The sequence below is a fragment of the Aphelocoma coerulescens genome, unplaced genomic scaffold (genome assembly GCF_041296385.1).
Source record: "Aphelocoma coerulescens isolate FSJ_1873_10779 unplaced genomic scaffold, UR_Acoe_1.0 HiC_scaffold_64, whole genome shotgun sequence".
In the NCBI taxonomy this organism is placed as follows: domain Eukaryota; kingdom Metazoa; phylum Chordata; class Aves; order Passeriformes; family Corvidae; genus Aphelocoma; species Aphelocoma coerulescens.
In genome coordinates, this window is record NW_027183992.1 from 505,721 (window position 1) to 522,065 (window position 16,345).

Below are 16,345 nucleotides of genomic sequence, written 5' to 3' on the forward strand. Positions count from 1 at the left end.
ATCTGCACATGGGGACTTGCCGATTAACAGACGGCACTGAGAAGGCAAATCTAGGAGCATTGCTGGGGTGCAGAGGTATGTGGAAGAAGCAGTCTTTGATGTCTATGACAGCTAGCTTCCACATATGAGGGAGCATTGACAGTGAGGGCATGCCTGGTTGCAGGGGTCCCATATCCTCCATGACTGCGTTAATTTTACACAGACTGTGCAAAAGCCTCCTTCCGTTTCATTTCGGTTTTGGGAGAACGAACACAGGGGAATTCCAAGGGCTATTAGTTGGGACTATGTGGCCCTTGGCAAGTTGCTCTTCCACAAGGGACTCGAGAGCGCGAAGTTTCTCGATGGATACCGGCCACTGTTCCTCCCATACGGGCATGTTAGGCAGCCAATTAATGCGTAGGTGGTCGCGCTCAACAGTGGCCCGCCCTAAAAACCCTGGGCTGCTGGAACAACAGCTCGAGTTCCCCACTGGGACAAGGTATCTCTACCCCACAGGGTAAACTCTGCATCAATAACAAAAGGCCGGATGGTAGCCAAATTTCCTTCCGGGCCTTGGATGGTCACATTTTGGGTGCTCCTTAAAGCTGTAGCTTTCCCCCCAATCCCAGCAGTGTTCCCAGCCACTTCAAGTGGGTTCAAGTTCCCATGCCTGGGGCAACTCTCTGCAAGAGATCACAGTGATGTCTTCCCCCGTATCCACCATACCTGGCACGCGAACTCGCTCACCCCCTTGTCTCAACTCACACTCAAGGGTTGGCCAATTGGGTCCCATCACTTCTGCCCAGAACACTTGTGGCTCTTGCTGGGTTGTTAGGCAACCTTTCAGGATGACTCATCCTTGTGTGATCGTAGCACCTTCTGGAATAAAAAGAGGAGCATGATGACACTGAACCAGGAACACAAGCACTGCCCCCCGCCATTGGTGGTAAGGATGGATGGGAAGACTTGAACTCCCAGGTGATCCAGTGCTGCAAGTCCTGTAATAAACATGTCTGACTCCAGCAGGATGGGTATTGCCGCTTGGGCCAGAACAAGTCTATCACCAGTTTGTTTAAAGTCGGAAGCCGCGGCGGGACGGGGCGCTCGGATCCCCGGCGGGGGGAGAAAAACAGAGGCCAACCAATATGGTTGAAAAATATACTCTGATTTATTAGCAGTCTAAAGACACTTATATAGTATAACAGCTTATTAGCTCCTAAGTGGCTTAACGCTTATCAGAACACATTTCTATTTCTACACAATTGGACTACATTGGCAGTTTTCCACAGTCTTGTTATGTTCAAAAGAATTTTGCCCTTGCCTCCCTTATACTCCTAGATATCACACCTGCAAGTACGTTACTCCCTGAAATCTCTCAGGCTGAAACTGTTTTGCTTTTCACAGAGACTTTCCCACGGAAAGTGTCTCACACACACAGGCCTAAAAACCTCCAGCTCAATAGCTTGCACAGTTCTTTTATTGATCCCAATAATTCTATTCTCCAACAGTTTAAGAAGGAGGCTGGAGGTCAGGGTGATGGGCACTGTCTTCCCCAGCTTCCGGGTGTAAAACTGAACTGCTGCATCAACTAGCTCAGCTTCTGTCCAGTCCTGTAAATTGTCCTTTTTTGATGGTACAGCAGCTCCATTTACGTCCTCACACGGAGCTGTATCGCGCTGCTTGCTCAGTTTTCCAAGGGTGGTGCTTGGGTGTTCAGTCAGTGGCTGCAGCAACATCCCTGCCCCAGGTGGCCCGAACCTGGAATGAAAGGCTCAGGCACAGGTGTTACTGCCCGGGGTTCTTTGCATCCCTTTGCCCAGTGCCCCAGCTTCCCACAGCGATGACACCTGCTCTGGGGTGGAGGCTTCCCTCATTGACTCACCACCCCCACTACCCCCCTGCTTTTATTATTTTGAATTTCGGGGGTGATTGACACCAACTTCACACAGGTTTCTACCATGAGATCTAAGGTGGGAGGAGGATCTAAAGGTAGGGCTCTGAGAACTGCCTTGCAGGCTTTGTTTGTGTTAGAGTGGGCCGACTCCGTCAGCAGCTGCTGTTGGAATTCATGCCCCTCTGTCTGCGAGCGAACGGCCTGTGTGAGGCGCTCTACAAACTCTACAAAGGGTTCTGATCGCCCTTGCAGGACTTGTGGGAAGTGGGTTTTCGGGGCAGCAGTGCTGGGAGTAAGGAACAGAGCTCTCTGAGCAGCCTGCTTGAGGTCTTGCAGGACTGATTCATTAGCAGCCTGATCTTGGGGCTTAGTCCAATCCTTTTCCCTGCAAAGGTGGTCTAAAGTAAGCACTGCAAGTTGGGGATCGCTTTGGTAGGAAGCAAGAAGATCTTGCAGTGCCTTTTTCCACGTTCTTTCCCAGAGAAGATATTCAGTTTGGCATGCACTGCAGGTGGCTCCAGACGGGGGTGGAATATACTCGCAGTTCTTTTTCTTTTTTTGTTTTACACCAGTGAGGGGAGGATACGAGCCATGGGAAATAAGCTGTCACATGCTCAGCGGAGTTTTTATGTCTCGGTGGTGGGTATTCTTCTAAGTTATGATTTAAATTTTCTAAGGGACTTCCGAAGCGCTTTATAAGGTGGATCTCTCACCACTTCCCTGCCGCTGCTGCTGAACATGTGCAGGACACTGGATTTTGGGCACGTGTTGTGCAATGGCTCGGGGAAGCAGCTGCCACGGGAGAAAAAGCAGTCTACTGGTACATGTCCCTATGTGCAGCTATTATAAATGCACTTAAGAAGCCCTGGGTGGAAGGGGAGGGACAAAGGAGGATCAAGAAAAGGAGAAGGAAGCACGAGGTCGAGCACTCCCTGAATTCACAGCCCCCCACCCATGGGATCATCGCCCCCCATCCCACAGGTGGCCGGGGAGGGGAAGCTTGGCCCAGATGTCCTTGGGGGTCCCTGGGTTGGGATTTTTTTGCAGGGGGATGTTTGGCGAATGATGAACTCCAAAGCTGAGCAGAAAATGCTCCTTGGGGGGACATTGGGGGGTCCCAGTGGTGGCTGCTGGCAGAGGCAGTCTGGAGGAGCAGAGCCCTGTGTCCCCCAGGACCCCAAAGTGGGGAGCCCAGAGACGGGGGAGCGCTGTGATTTGCGGGACCCTCAACAGCCTGGAGAGGGCCAGGGGGGACTCCTTGGAGCCCATCACCCCCAGCATTCCTAAGTGGGGAGACGGAAGAGGGGGGAGCTTTTTGGATTCCTGGGACTCCCAGCAGCCTGGGGAGGGCGGGGACCAAGTAGAGAGGGGGATCCCCAATACAAGCGTGACCCCCAGCAGCTGGGACAGGGGGAAACCAGAACACCAAAGGGGAGGGACCAGAGACAGGGAACACCTGGGAGGCATTTTCAGAGTAGATTTTTATGGACACACAATGCCTGGTGACTTCTAGAGATGGACTTGGGCAGAGGGACCTTCAAACTCAACGTGCTCATCCCTTGTTTTCCCCCAAACCAGGATTTCTCATTCCCAGACCTTGACCAGATATAGGAGGAGGCTGCGAGGAAGAGGAAGATGCCCCAGGACCCCCAGGCAGGTGAGGAGGAAGTCACTGCCCCTTTCCCCCTTTCTCCTGCTCCATCTCCCAGCCCAGCATCGCCCCCGGCTGCAGGACAACCCCGCTGCCAACGCCGTCCTGCCGGGGACGGACTGGGGGGATCTCCTTCCCTTTCCCTGTGGCATGGAGGCAAATCCCATCCTCTCCTTGTCCTTCCTCCCCAGACAAGGAGCTGAGGATGGAGCCCAGGGAGGACAAATCCCCTCAGCAGAATCTGGTGGAAGAGGCCATTTTGAGCGGCTCCATGGTGCAGGAATCCGGTGGGGAGGAAAAACCACAGGGACCCCGCAGGAGGAGGGGCTGCAAACGCAGCCCAGGGTGCTCTGAGGAGGAAAGACCAACCCTGTGCCGGGAAGGCGGCCGGAGATTGAGCCAGAGCTCGGACCTTCACAGTGGGGAGAAGCCCTACAAGTGTGGGGAATGTGGGAAGAGCTTCAGCCAGAGCTCCAAACTGATTGTCCACCTGAGGATCCACACTGGGGAACGGCCCTATGAGTGTGGGGAATGTGGGAAGAGCTTCAGCCAGACCTTCCTCCTGATCCGCCACCAGATGATCCACACTGGGGAACGGCCCTATGAGTGTGGGGAATGTGGGAAGGGCTTCAGAGACAGCTCCACCCTGCTCCGCCACCAGCGCATCCACACGGGAGAGAGGCCCTACGAGTGTTCTGAGTGTGGGAAGAGGTTTCAGACCAGCTCGAGTCTCCTCCTGCACCAGCGGATTCACACAGAGGAGAGGCCCTTCCGCTGCCCTGACTGCGAGAAGGGCTTCACACAAAACTCCCACCTTGTCAGACACCGGCGCATCCACACTGGGGAGAAGCCCTACAAGTGTGAGGAATGTGGGCAGAGCTTCAGCCGGAGTTCCCACCTAATCCGCCACCAGATGAGCCACAGTGGGGAGAGGCCCTATGAGTGTGAGGAATGTGGGAAGAGCTTCAGCCAGAGCACCAACCTGATCTTCCACCAGAACATCCACACTGGGGAAAGGCCATACAAGTGCTTGGAATGTGGGAAGAGCTTCAGGCAGCGCGGCAACCTGACCATCCATGAAAAGATCCACACGGGGGAGAAGCCCTACAAGTGTTCCGAGTGTGGGAAGAGGTTTCAGACCCCCTCCAGTCTCTTCCTGCACCACCAGATTCACACAGAGGAGAGGCCCTTCTGCTGCCCCGACTGCGGGAAGGGCTTCAAGCAAAACTCCGGCCTCATCATCCACCGGCTCATCCACACCGGGGAGAGGCCCTACAAGTGTGAGGAATGCGGGAAGAGCTTCACCCGCACCTCTACCTTGACCAGACACCAACGGAGGCACCAGTAAGGGAAGCCCTGCGAGTGCCCCGACTGTGGGAAGAGCTTCGTGCCCTGCTCCAACCCCGTCCCCTTTTGGAGGAGCCACACTGGGAAAAGCCCTGGTGGCCCACATTCCCTGTGATCCATATTGGGAAGACCCCTGGCTGGTTATCCTTTTATTTTGGCCCTAATTGTCTTCTGAGTCATCCTCATCACTTAAAAACACCCAAAATAGGACTAAAAAGAAAGAAATTGATCACGGATGTTTGAAGTCCCACCATTTCACAGGTATTTGAGGGGGAATTTAGGGTTTGGGGACATATTCTGGAGTATTTGTGGGTTCTTGGAGGATTTTGGGCAGTGTTCTCCATCTCTTTGCACTCCAAAAGCCAAGAGGGATCACCTCAAAACGACTCAATCCCGCTGAAAACAACTCAATCCTACCCCAAAAGGGCTCAATCCCACCTCAAAATGGCTTGTTCCCACCTCAAAAAAACTCAGTTCCATGCCAAAATTACTCGATTCTACAGCCTCCAGGGTGAGATGGGGTTGAAAGGAGACTGGGATCCAGATTTGGAGAGGTGGGATCAGGATTGTGTAGGGCTGGCTCTGTGGGTTGTGTTTTGATAGTAAATAAAACTTTCAGAATGACTGACTTCTGTCCCATTCATTTTCAGTCCGTTCCAGTTCTGTTTTCAGAGTGCCACCTTCTCAGCTGACTGTGTTTGTGTCCTCCTTTCTCTTCTGCCTTTCTTTGCCTGCTCTGTTTCTCTCACAGTGTCTCTCTTTAGCCAGGGCAGCTCCCAGCCAAAGACCCTCCCCTGATTTTGTTCCCAATCCACCAGCTAAAACAACCATGGGTGAAGTTACGACGGCTGGCAGTGAAATGTCACTGTAAGGTCTTGTTCCACTTGGCTTTCGACCCCTTCTCAAGAGCTTTGCCTCCAAGGGCAGGAACATCTTTTCCTTGCTGGAACCTGGAACTCCAGACCCTTGGAGGGTGTGCCATGGATCCCAGAGGCGCATTCCTAAGGCTCCCAGGTTGCTGGTTCTGCCGTGCCTCCCATGGGCAGGGGCAGGTGACAGGTGACAAGGTCCAGCAGCTCTGCTGGTTGTGCAGTGTCACAATGGCCCCTCTGGTTCCATGAGGCTCCCCTGTGTAACAATGGGCCCTTGGTTCCAGGAGGTTCCACGGTGTCACAAAGATCTCCTTGGTTCCGTGAGGAGCACAATAGCTTTGCATAAACACTGAGCAACCCCTGCCTGATAACACCTGGGCACATCTGTCTGCATCCTAAGGAGGGGTTAAAGATGATGTCTTGGGGCGACGTTATGATGTGTATCCCATATCGCTGCCTATGCCCAGAAATTAATTTTTGTGCCTTTCTATGCCTCTAAACTGAGCCTGAGAGGGGGAAGGAAAAAAACTGAGCAAAACTTTCTCAAAGCAGTTTGCAGCTTGTTCAAGGTCACATAAAGATAGGAGGTTTTTTTTCCCCAGCCACAGCAGGGGAGCGAGGAAGCACCCGGGTTTGCTGTGTTCCAGTCAGCTTTTGGCCAGTTGTTTCAGTTTCTGGTTCTCCAGAGAGAGACTGAGAGTTGGACTTTGCTTTTCCTTCTCTAGAATTTCGGATTTTCTCCCTTTGCTACTGGACTGCTTTCAACCTCAGAGCACATCGGGAGGACTTTCCACTGGGCACAGAGGGCCTGGCCCTGGGCCAAGCCCCAGCTCCGAGGAGACCAAAGGGAGGACTCTGACACTTTCCCAGGTTTTTCCTCCACAGCGAAAGATTTTACCATTTAACCTCATTTTCCTTTCCCGTGTGTTTGTTAAATAAATAGTTTTATCTTCTTCACTTTCCTTCGAGGAAAATTTATTTTTCCTGAACCTCGTGGGGGAGGGGTGGTTGTGCCTTCTCTCAGAGGATATATTTCTAAATTTGGCCAAACCGGTACAGATGAGAATGGCACCAGCAGCTTCCACCTGCAGCAGAGATCAAGGCAAAGGACAGGAACAGAGAATTCTGCTGCAAGACTCAGAGAATTCTGCTCACAGAGATTGTGTCTGGTCACGCTGTCCCTTGTAGAAAGGTGACATCATTCCCGGCAGCCTGTACTGAGCATGTGGCTCCTGAGTGGGGTTTGTTGTTTAGGAAACCTGCTCAGGCTTTTCCGTTCTTTCCTTCCAAACAGGAAAACTTCTCCTGGGGCTGTGCGCAGGCAGAGCCCTGAGGAGAGCAGGTGGGACATGGTGCAGTGGGCTGGGACAGCCAGCTGCAGAGCTCAGGGACAAGGTTCTGGTGCAGGGAACAGGGATGTCAGTGCCAGGTGGGCGATGTCAGACATGGTGAGGTTGGGGTGAGGAGCAGGTTGTCCAAACAGGGTCAGCCTTCAAGGGGCTCATTCTGCTACATGCCCAGACCTCCTAAGGAGACATTCAGCATCAAAATCAATTGGAGAATGCTTCTATCACCTCTTCTCTGAACTGGAAAAAAAAAAAAATCCTTTATTAAGTCACAAGGCATACTTTGAATCTTCCTCCTTAACAGAACTCCAAACTGACTCCAGTGAGCTGTAGAAGCCCTGAATGTTTGAAGACAATTGAAGGAAGAGAAAGAGCTCCTTCAGGCTTTCTGTATTTTAATGAGCCCCACAGTGGATTTGGGGCTGAGTCCAGGACCCTCAGGGACTGAGAGAAGGCTGAAGAAGCTGCTCAAGGAGTCAGAAGCAAAACTCCAAGTCCCTTGGAGCACCAATGGGTCCCACTGAGGGCAGGGACTGCCAAAGCCTCCCCAGGGACTTGTGAGAGCAGATCCTTGAGCTCTGCCAGGATTGCAGGGAGCTAAAGGCTCTGAGCAGGGAGCTGCAATGCTGAGAAAGCCCTGGGCTGGTTGAAGGAAGCAGAAAGGCCCATCCCTGAGCCCAGGCCTGGCCCAGCAGGGCCTGTCCCTCCCAGGTGGCTCGGGGCTGTTTTGGGGCAGTGGGATGTGAGGGGGAGGAAGGACAAATGTCATAAAACTGCAACCCCTGCCAGCCTCCTCAGGGAGGGTGAGGGAGAACCAAAGTGCAGCCTCTCAATGGAAAGTGTGGGGCTTCCAGAGGCAGTCCCAGAGCCCAGGGGACAAAGCCCTGGGTGCCTCTGGCCCTGCCAGCCCTGCCCAGCCCTTGGCCGTCTCCTGCAGGCTGCTGCTCCTCTGCCCTGGCTGGCTGCACATGCCCATCTCGCTGTCCCCCCAGCATTTGTCACCCCGGCATTTCTGTGCCCTCCCTGGGGTCCCTGCACCCAGAGCTGCCGGTCCCTGGCACACAGAGCCGTGGCAGGAGCCGGGCCCTGCCAAGGGGCTTTGGAGCAGGGTGGTGGCTGCAATTGCTTCTGACCTCAGCAACTTCGATAGTTCCATGGAATCGGAGCACATCAGCACTGCTGTGCATTGTCCCTGCTGAGGGTCAGACACTGTCAGAGCACATTCCCTGCCTGTAGAATTCGTGCCCGACCCAAGCACTGCGCTTATGTCTCCAGCATTGCTTTCCAACAAAAACAGGGGAAGGCAAACTGTGTGCAGCTCATGGTATTTCAGTGTCTAAAACTGCCTAAGCCATAGATCTTAGAGGTGAGATCCATTTGGAATTCATGGGATGGAGAAGCAGTGCAACATGGAAAAGCGGAGCACAGAAATAAAGAGAGGAAACATCTTGGATTTCTTTCCATTTTCATTTCACTTCTGGAAAGCTGTTTCAGTTATCCAGGAATCTTCTCCACAGTCCTGTCTGCTGTTTACAAGAACCTTTCCTGGAGAACGAGGTGCAGCTCCTGTTACAGGATGTGCCACCAACTGCAGCTTCTCTTGGCTTCCCACACTGTAAGTGCAGCAGGACTTTTGCAGCAAAGCAGGACAAATGTTAGGAGAACTTTACAACTTGTCCTTTCTTTTACTTGTGGGCTGGGCAGTTGTGCCACTGGTGAGGTTTTCATTGTGGCTGTTGTAACCTAAGAAACCAGGAGGTGGCACCAGGACTTGTTTAGGGAATGTGACCCTGACTGAACGCAGAGAAAGAATCTCCAGGACACTGTGGGAGCTCCCCGGGCTGGGCTCAGGTTCCCGCTGGGACTCTGCAGCAGGCTGGGCTCCAACTGGCATCAGCAGCAGCTGCAAACACCTCTGGGCATCTCCATTTTCTGCTGCTCAGAGGAAGCCATGAAGCGAGTCAAGCACTTCTGGGGAATTTTTTAGTTGTATTTGACACTCCAGAGGAGATTTCTGTGATGGGCTCTGTAAGTTGATTCTATTTCAACAGCACCAGCAACAGGGCTGTGATTGAGTGCTGTGAATCAGGCCTGTGTGGCTTTAATTCTCCTCAACTTGGTGCCCAGGGACTTGTGAGCATTTCAAGATCTCCTAATCATGATGCCTGCAACAAAAATACTGAGTTCACTGTCAAAAAATCACCATGAGTAGCACCGATCGAAAGAGGCAATTGCAGTTTTACTGATAAAATTCCTGTGGCAACCAGAAGAGGGGCAAGAGCAGCCGCGATCTCCAGTTCCCAAGGCAAAGGCAACAACAGCCCCGTGCTGTCAGCTCAGGGGGAGTAAAACCGTGCTGAGAGCAGCGCTGGAACCCGATCCTTCCTTTCTCTGAAGGCTGGCTCAGGGCAGCACAGCCGGGCCCTGAGGAATCGGGGCTGTTTGGGGGTGGTGGTTGCTCTGCTCCAGAATTCACCTGGAAAAAGCCCTTGGGAAGCCGAGGCGGGAGCGGGCGGGAAGGGCCGGCGCTGCTGCTGCTCGTGCCCGGGAGCCCCGGCCGGGCCGGGCCGGCGCCCGCTGCGCTGCGGCTCCTGCTGCTGCCAGAGCCGGGCGGGACTCGGGGACAGGGAACGGGCCCGGGGGACAGCAAAGGCTCGGGGGCTGCAGGGATGTTCGCGCTCGGGCCAGCGCCGGCACAGAGCTTCGGCCTCGGCATTAACCCCGAGGGAAATGCTGGGGAAAGGCTCCGGTTCAGCCTTTCTGTGCTCGTTGCTGTGAAGTGCCCGAAATAAAAGGAGAACAAGCAGGGCCTGGCCCCTTCTCCTTGGGAGGAGCCCGTGCCTGGGGCCGTGAGGGGCCATGAGGGGCCGTGAGGGGCCATGAGGGGTGTGGATACAAATATGCAGCTAGCAAGAATTTCTCTTGCTTCTTTCCAGTCCCGTGAGATATTTTTCGCTCTCACAGAAGATATTAGTAGAGTTCTATAAACTATGAACACCTGCGACCTTGCAAAGCTTTGTTTATAGTACAGTAGAAAAATATTTTGACAATGGATGTTTTAGGATTTTAGCCAATCACCCCAAGGGGTGGCTGATCCTTTGACCAATTAGACTATGAAGGAAAAAGTCTCTAAGAGAGTTTGTAAAATAATTAAATAAAGGAATCTTGCTGCACAATTCCTGCCAGCTGGATCTTCTCTTCCCTACCATTGCGGGATACCGTGATAGATGGGCTGTGAGGGGCATTGAGGGGCTGTGAGGAGTCTCAGCCCTGGCAGGAGGGGGTCCTGCCATGTGCCCAGGGCAGGGCAGCCGTGAAGGCAGCCGTGGCAGCAGAGTGGGCTTGGGGCGCCTCTGGGAGGGGATGAGACCCTTCCCCAGCTCCAAACCACACCAAAACACCCATAAATGGGACTTTCCATCTTTAGAATCCGCAGGCAACTTGGAAGTGACTGTACAGCTCAATCCCACTGTGAGAAGGAAGGAAATCTTCCCAGTGAAGTGACATACAGCCATTATTAATAATGTGTAAGATTTAAAAGTATAACACTAATAAATAATACTAACCACAATAACAATACATAAATCTCCACATCCCAACACACACAGCACTGCAGCAAAAGAATGAACCTCATTTTCCTTTACTGCCTCAAGGCTCATGAGAAATAATCCCATTAACTTTCTCCTCCTCCTCCAGATAAACGAGGCCATTTTTGGCATTTAATACAAGCTACAGCTGAGGGCAGAGTGAAGAACAGGGAGCCATCTCCACTTGCCATGTCAAACCCTGCAGGTCATGGACAGCTGTTGTGGCACAATCCCTTATCACCAAAAGGCACAACACTGTCAAGTTCTGTCCGTGTGATGCTTTGCTTGTACAAAAGAAAGCTCCTGCTTCAGGGTCACCTTCACTGCTCAACCAGACACCTTGAGATCTAAAAAAGTGCTTTCCCTAATGCCAGAGTGTAAGAAATCAAGTTTATTCTTTTCTGCTGCACTCACAAGCTACTCATTAAATAGCTGGTATCTGCAAAACATCCCAGCCAATGCACTGATCAGGGTTCTGAGGGCACATTGCCCTGAACAGGCTCATCAGGGAATGAAAACGATTTTACAATTAATTCACTGTACACAAGAGTGGCTGTCTCAGTTGGAGCTCACGATCATATTCTTTGGGTACTTTTCCCTCATATTCTTTGGGCACTTTTCCCACTCCTGCCATTACTGCTACCTAAGCTCACTGCATCTGCAAAGTAACAACAACTCCTTAGTTTGTGTATTTAATGATACTGTATTAGTAATAAACCTCACAGCCAAACATTAAGAATTATTGAATATCAATACCTGTTTCATTGTATATTGAAAACACATTCATATCAAGCAAGTCGGTGTGAAGCCATGTGGTGAGGATAATTCTGGCAAGAACAGCCATTTTTACACACCTGTGTTCTGTCAGAAGCACAAACTTACAATTCCTCCTGCACCTGGATCACAGGGAAGAGCCTGGTTCTCCAGGACACATTCTGTGGGGCCTGGAGCAGCAATCCAGTGCCAGCAATCCAGGGACCCCAGGGTGCAGTGGTGGCAAAGGACGTTTTGCAGCAGCTCCCAAGGGCCTGGGAAAGCAGAACTCCTGCAAAATGATCTGGGCTTGTCTGTAAAATATCGTTCTGATTCACATAGGTCGACTGAACAGCGGGACACTGCTAAGAAAGCATTCCTTTATCACAGGGTGATCCGCCTTGCACACGACTGCCTTGGCAGTTTTCTCACGAGTTTCTGTATCCTTTACACCATGAGACTCCCTGAATTCCCCCCAAAGTCCTGCCCACTCCGTACCTCATTCACACGCACTGTCCACTGTCCAGAACCACAGCTCCTTTCGGGGGTCGGTTCCGTGTGAGCAGATCTTGATACCAGGAACCCACCAAAGCTGCTCACTCACTCCCCTCTGCAGCCGGACAGAGGAGAGAAAATTTTGCAGAGGGTTCATGGGTTGAGATAAGGACTGGAAGAGATCACTCATCAAATACCTTCAAGGGTGAAACAGGCTCGACTTAGAAATATAAAGTGAGTTTATTACTAACAGAATCAGAGCAGGATAATGAGAAGTAAAATAAGCCCTTAAAAAAAACACCTTCTCCCCACCCTCCCTCCTTCCCAGCTCTACCTCCTCCCCCAGCAGTGCAAGGAGATGGGAATGGGAGTTAGGGTCAGTTCATCAGCCGTGGCTTTCCCTGCTGCTCAGGGAGAGGAGTCAGTCCCCTGCTGCGCCATGGGGTCCCTCCCACAGAACACTGTTCTCCGTGAACTTCTCCAATGTGAGTCCATCTCACGAGCAAGTCACCCTCAAACTGCTGCAGCGTGCGTCATTCTGCCACAGGGTCAGTCCTCCAAGGACAGGCTGCTCCAGCCTGGGAGCAGGGTCCCTCTCTTCTTGGGTCTCCCACAGGGTCACAGCCTCATCCCAGGCATCCCCCTGCTCCGGTGTGGGCTCCTCCTCCAGGGGCTGTGGGTGGATCTCTGCATCCTCGTGGATCTCCAGAGGCTGCAGGTGGATCTCTGCATCCCCATGGATCTCCAGAGACTGTGGGTAGATCTCTGCATCCCCATGGATCTCCAGAGGCTGTGGGTGGATCTCTGCATCCCCATGGATCTCCAGGGGCTGTGGGTGGATCTCTGCATCCTCGTGGATCTCCATGGGCTGCGGGTGGATCTCTGCATCCCCATGGATCTCCAGGGGCTATGAGTGGATCTCTGCATCCCCCATGGATTTCCAGAGGCTGCGGGTGGATCTCTGCATCCCCCATGTATGGCAGCTGGTGTGGGGTCAGTAGCTCTGACCGAGGAAGCTGTGACCGGTCCGGAGAGATGGTCCCGAAAAAGATCATCTTCCCAAGGCCCGGTGTCTTCCCTCAGCTGCTAGCTGGAGGGCCTGTGCAGAGGCTGTCAGCTCTTTAGTGACTGGCAGCTTGTGATTTGAGCTCAGCTCTGCAGGGCAGCCTCCAATCCAGACCAGGGAGAGAGAGACAAGAGGCCCATATAGCTGTTCTGCACAAGGTAGCTTTATTAGTCCGGCAAAGGGGAGGCCAGGGACGAGCTCGCTCTGCCCTCACAGGGGCAGGGGGCTAGCTCTTATAGGGATACAGGGGGTGGGTGTCAGAAGGTAAGGGCCAAGGGGTTACAAAGGATCTGCATAGGGTGTCCCAGAGGATTCTGGGTTTGTCTTCTTGCCGTACCTGCAAAGTAGCTGCCTTTCCAAGGGAGTTCTGCTGGGAGGTTAAGCACTCTCCTTATCTCAGCAGACGTCCTTCCAGGGCAGGGGCTGGGCATACCCCACAACTCTCCCTTCTGTATTTATTAAAAAGGCATTTCCAGCAGCCTTTCTGCAGCAATGTAGGAGGCATGAGAATGTAAGTAACACGATAATAATTACAATGAATACCCACAAAACTCCCTTAATCAAAGATGCAATCCATCCCGTTATTCCCCATCATCCAAAAAGGTCATTGACCCAGTCTAGGCTCGTATCTACTTTTAGGTCTTTTACTAGTCCTTGTAGTTTCTGGATGTTCGCCTGGATGGATGTTGAGTGCGAAGAAAGATTGAAGCAGCACATCCCTTCAAAGTCTTGGCAGCCATGTCCGTGGGCAAGCAGTAGGTAGTCTATTGCTGCTTGATTCTGTAGGCTTGCGTGTCTGGTAGTCTCCTCATCTTTCGCTCAAGGTGGCAGATGTCGCATTGGCCTGTTTGCTTAGCCAGCACCCTAGGTGATTGATATCCCCAAGGGCTTTGAGTGCAGCTAACCAAGGGGTGAACACGGAAACTGTGACCTGTTCAGCCTTATTCCAATTGTAAATGCGGCTGTCACAGCTTTCGTCAAGCTCAGCAAAGGATCTCTTTTGGTGTGTTGATATGTTTGTTTGTCTCCAATTATGTAACAATTTGATATTTGGGGTGAGGGTAGAAAGCTTGCCAAGGCTACAGGGGCCTCCTTGGAGATGTGAGGGAATCCCGGCCCATACTCTGTCACCACAGACAAGAAACACTCCCTGGGGTAACACTTTTGGGTGGAGAGCGGACACAGAGAGTACGTGACTGGTGTAATTGCACCAATCCTGACTATTATAGGCTTTGTTAATTGGTGATATGTCTTTTCTGTATGTGTTTCTTGCCTGGTCAATTCCTGGCCAGTGTTGGCTTTGCTGTCTAAAATAAAATTTGACCCAATATGTTGCTTTGGAGGACCCCAGCAGGTTCAGTTCTTGGGGTTCATCTCAAGCGTTTGGCAGAATCTTTGTCCACTCATCCCAAGTGTCTACTGGGTTGGACCTCTTACCTGTAGTGCAGAGGAGCTCTGAGTTAGTGATGGGCCAGTCATCTGCTACTAAAGGAATTCCTACCAGACATGTAGAGAGTGGGTTGTCTACACTGCCCATGGACAGGCACGGATTGTCTTGTTTGAGTGTCTTTGCTAGGGTCACCCAAATATTATGGCTAGGCTGTGGGACAAGCCAGCTGAAGGCATGTGATATGGCGAAGAACGTCCAGGCAGCAATGAGGACAGCATTAACATAGATAAATTTCATCTTTGGACAGGGATGGGGCTTCTGAGAGGGAATATAAGCGAGATTTGTTAGCTTTGTGGGGAGAGGGGAGGTTTTAGGGTTTAAGGAGGTTTGACGCGGGAGGTAAACGAACATTAACAAACATCACCCCCTGGTGCGGTTGGAGACACAAGGTCTGGGAACAGATTGATGAGAGACTCGAAGAATGAGGACATAATTAACATCAAAGGCAAAGGGATCAATAACCAACAGGAGATTGAATACTAAGAATTGTGTCATTTAAGATCAATGAACATGAATTTCTTTGGATTTTGTCTGTATAAAGGTGTGAAAAGTCTAGTAAAGAACCATGTGTGATGGAATGCTTTTCACTGCACAACCTGGGCATGAGTGGATGGAATGATTTCTATTGCACATCCTGGCCAGAATAAATTAATGCCTAAATTCTCTGACACTGAAGAGATGTTGTTGGAGAGTTTCTGGTTTTTGTGCAGTTTCGGTGACAGTCCCACTGAAGTCAATCACCAACACAAGCTCCTCATGGACTCCTTGGAGGAGAGAATTGGAGGCCATGATTGCAGAAACTGCTCAAACACTCAGTGTGGAAAGGAGAAAGTTCTTTAAAAAAAGTGAAGTAACTCAAAGCATTAATGAGCCCCACTGAGTGTTGTTACTGACAAAGGCTCTCAGGGGACTCATTACAGCAGAGACTTGGGGGCCAGGATTGCACAAAGCTCTCAGAGACTCCCAGGCAAAAGCCAAAGTCCTTTGAAAAACCTGCATTCACTGGGAGCATTCAGGAGCCCCCCAGGGCCATTCCTGACCAAGGCTCCCCAGGGACTCCTTCCAGCAGATCCCTGAGGCCAGGAGTGCAGGGAGGCAGAGGCTCTGTGCAGGCAGCTCAGATGCTGAGCAAAGCCTGGGCTGGGTGGGGGCAGCAGAAAGGCCAAGGCCTGAGCCCCAGCCCCGGGGAAGGCAGATCCTGTCCCTCACCTGCGCCTTGCTCAGGGCTCTGCTGGGGGCACTGGGATGTGGGGGGATGCTGAGGGCAGGACAAGGGGCTGACAGTGCCCAGCCTTGCTGGGGCTGTGCCCAGGAGGCCCCAGGGCCTCAGCACAAGGTGTCTCCTCCCAGCCCTTGGTGGCACAGATGCTGCTGTGCCCCAGGGCACCAAGACTTGGCTTCTCCTGGGCACTGCCAGCCCTGCCAGGGCCCTTGGCCATGTCCAGCACAGCTTGTGCTGCGCTGTCCCACCGCTGCTGCTGTGTCCCTGCAGGCTGCACACTCCCATCTCGCTGCCCCACCACCAGCTCTGCCCTGCCACCTCCAGCCCTGGCCTGAGCTGTGCCCAGCCTCACCCTCTGTGCCTTGGGCACACACACGTGCCCTGAGCTCATCCTCCCTCTGGGTGCTTCTGCCCCCACGCTGCCCTGGGAGGGACATTTCCTCCTCCTCATGCCCAGTGTCCCCCTGCCCAGCTGCTCTGTGGGGCAGTGCGTGTCTCTCCTGCTGTTCCCTCCCTCCCAGGAAAGCTGTACCATGTGGGGCACGGCCCTTCCAGCAGCCTCCCAGCCCTTCAGCCTTGTTGGGCCCTTTCCCCTGAGCAGACAGCAGCAGCATCTCCGTGCTCTGCCCAGCATGCTCCTTTCGTCACCAAACTGCGGGAAAATAGAAACTGTCCAACACCAT

The 16,345-nt window shown here is 52.5% G+C and overlaps 1 protein-coding gene across 1 annotated transcript in view; it reads left to right on the forward strand.

The window, feature by feature from the left end:
• The window catches only part of LOC138102228 (zinc finger protein 729-like), a 427,468-nt gene that overhangs the window by 347,508 nt on the left and 63,615 nt on the right, over positions 1–16,345 (forward strand). Inside the window, exon 7 of the mRNA XM_068999958.1 lies at positions 3,945–4,861. Within this exon, the coding sequence (XP_068856059.1) occupies positions 3,945–4,861 (917 nt within the window). The remainder of the gene's footprint in view (positions 1–3,944; positions 4,862–16,345) is intronic.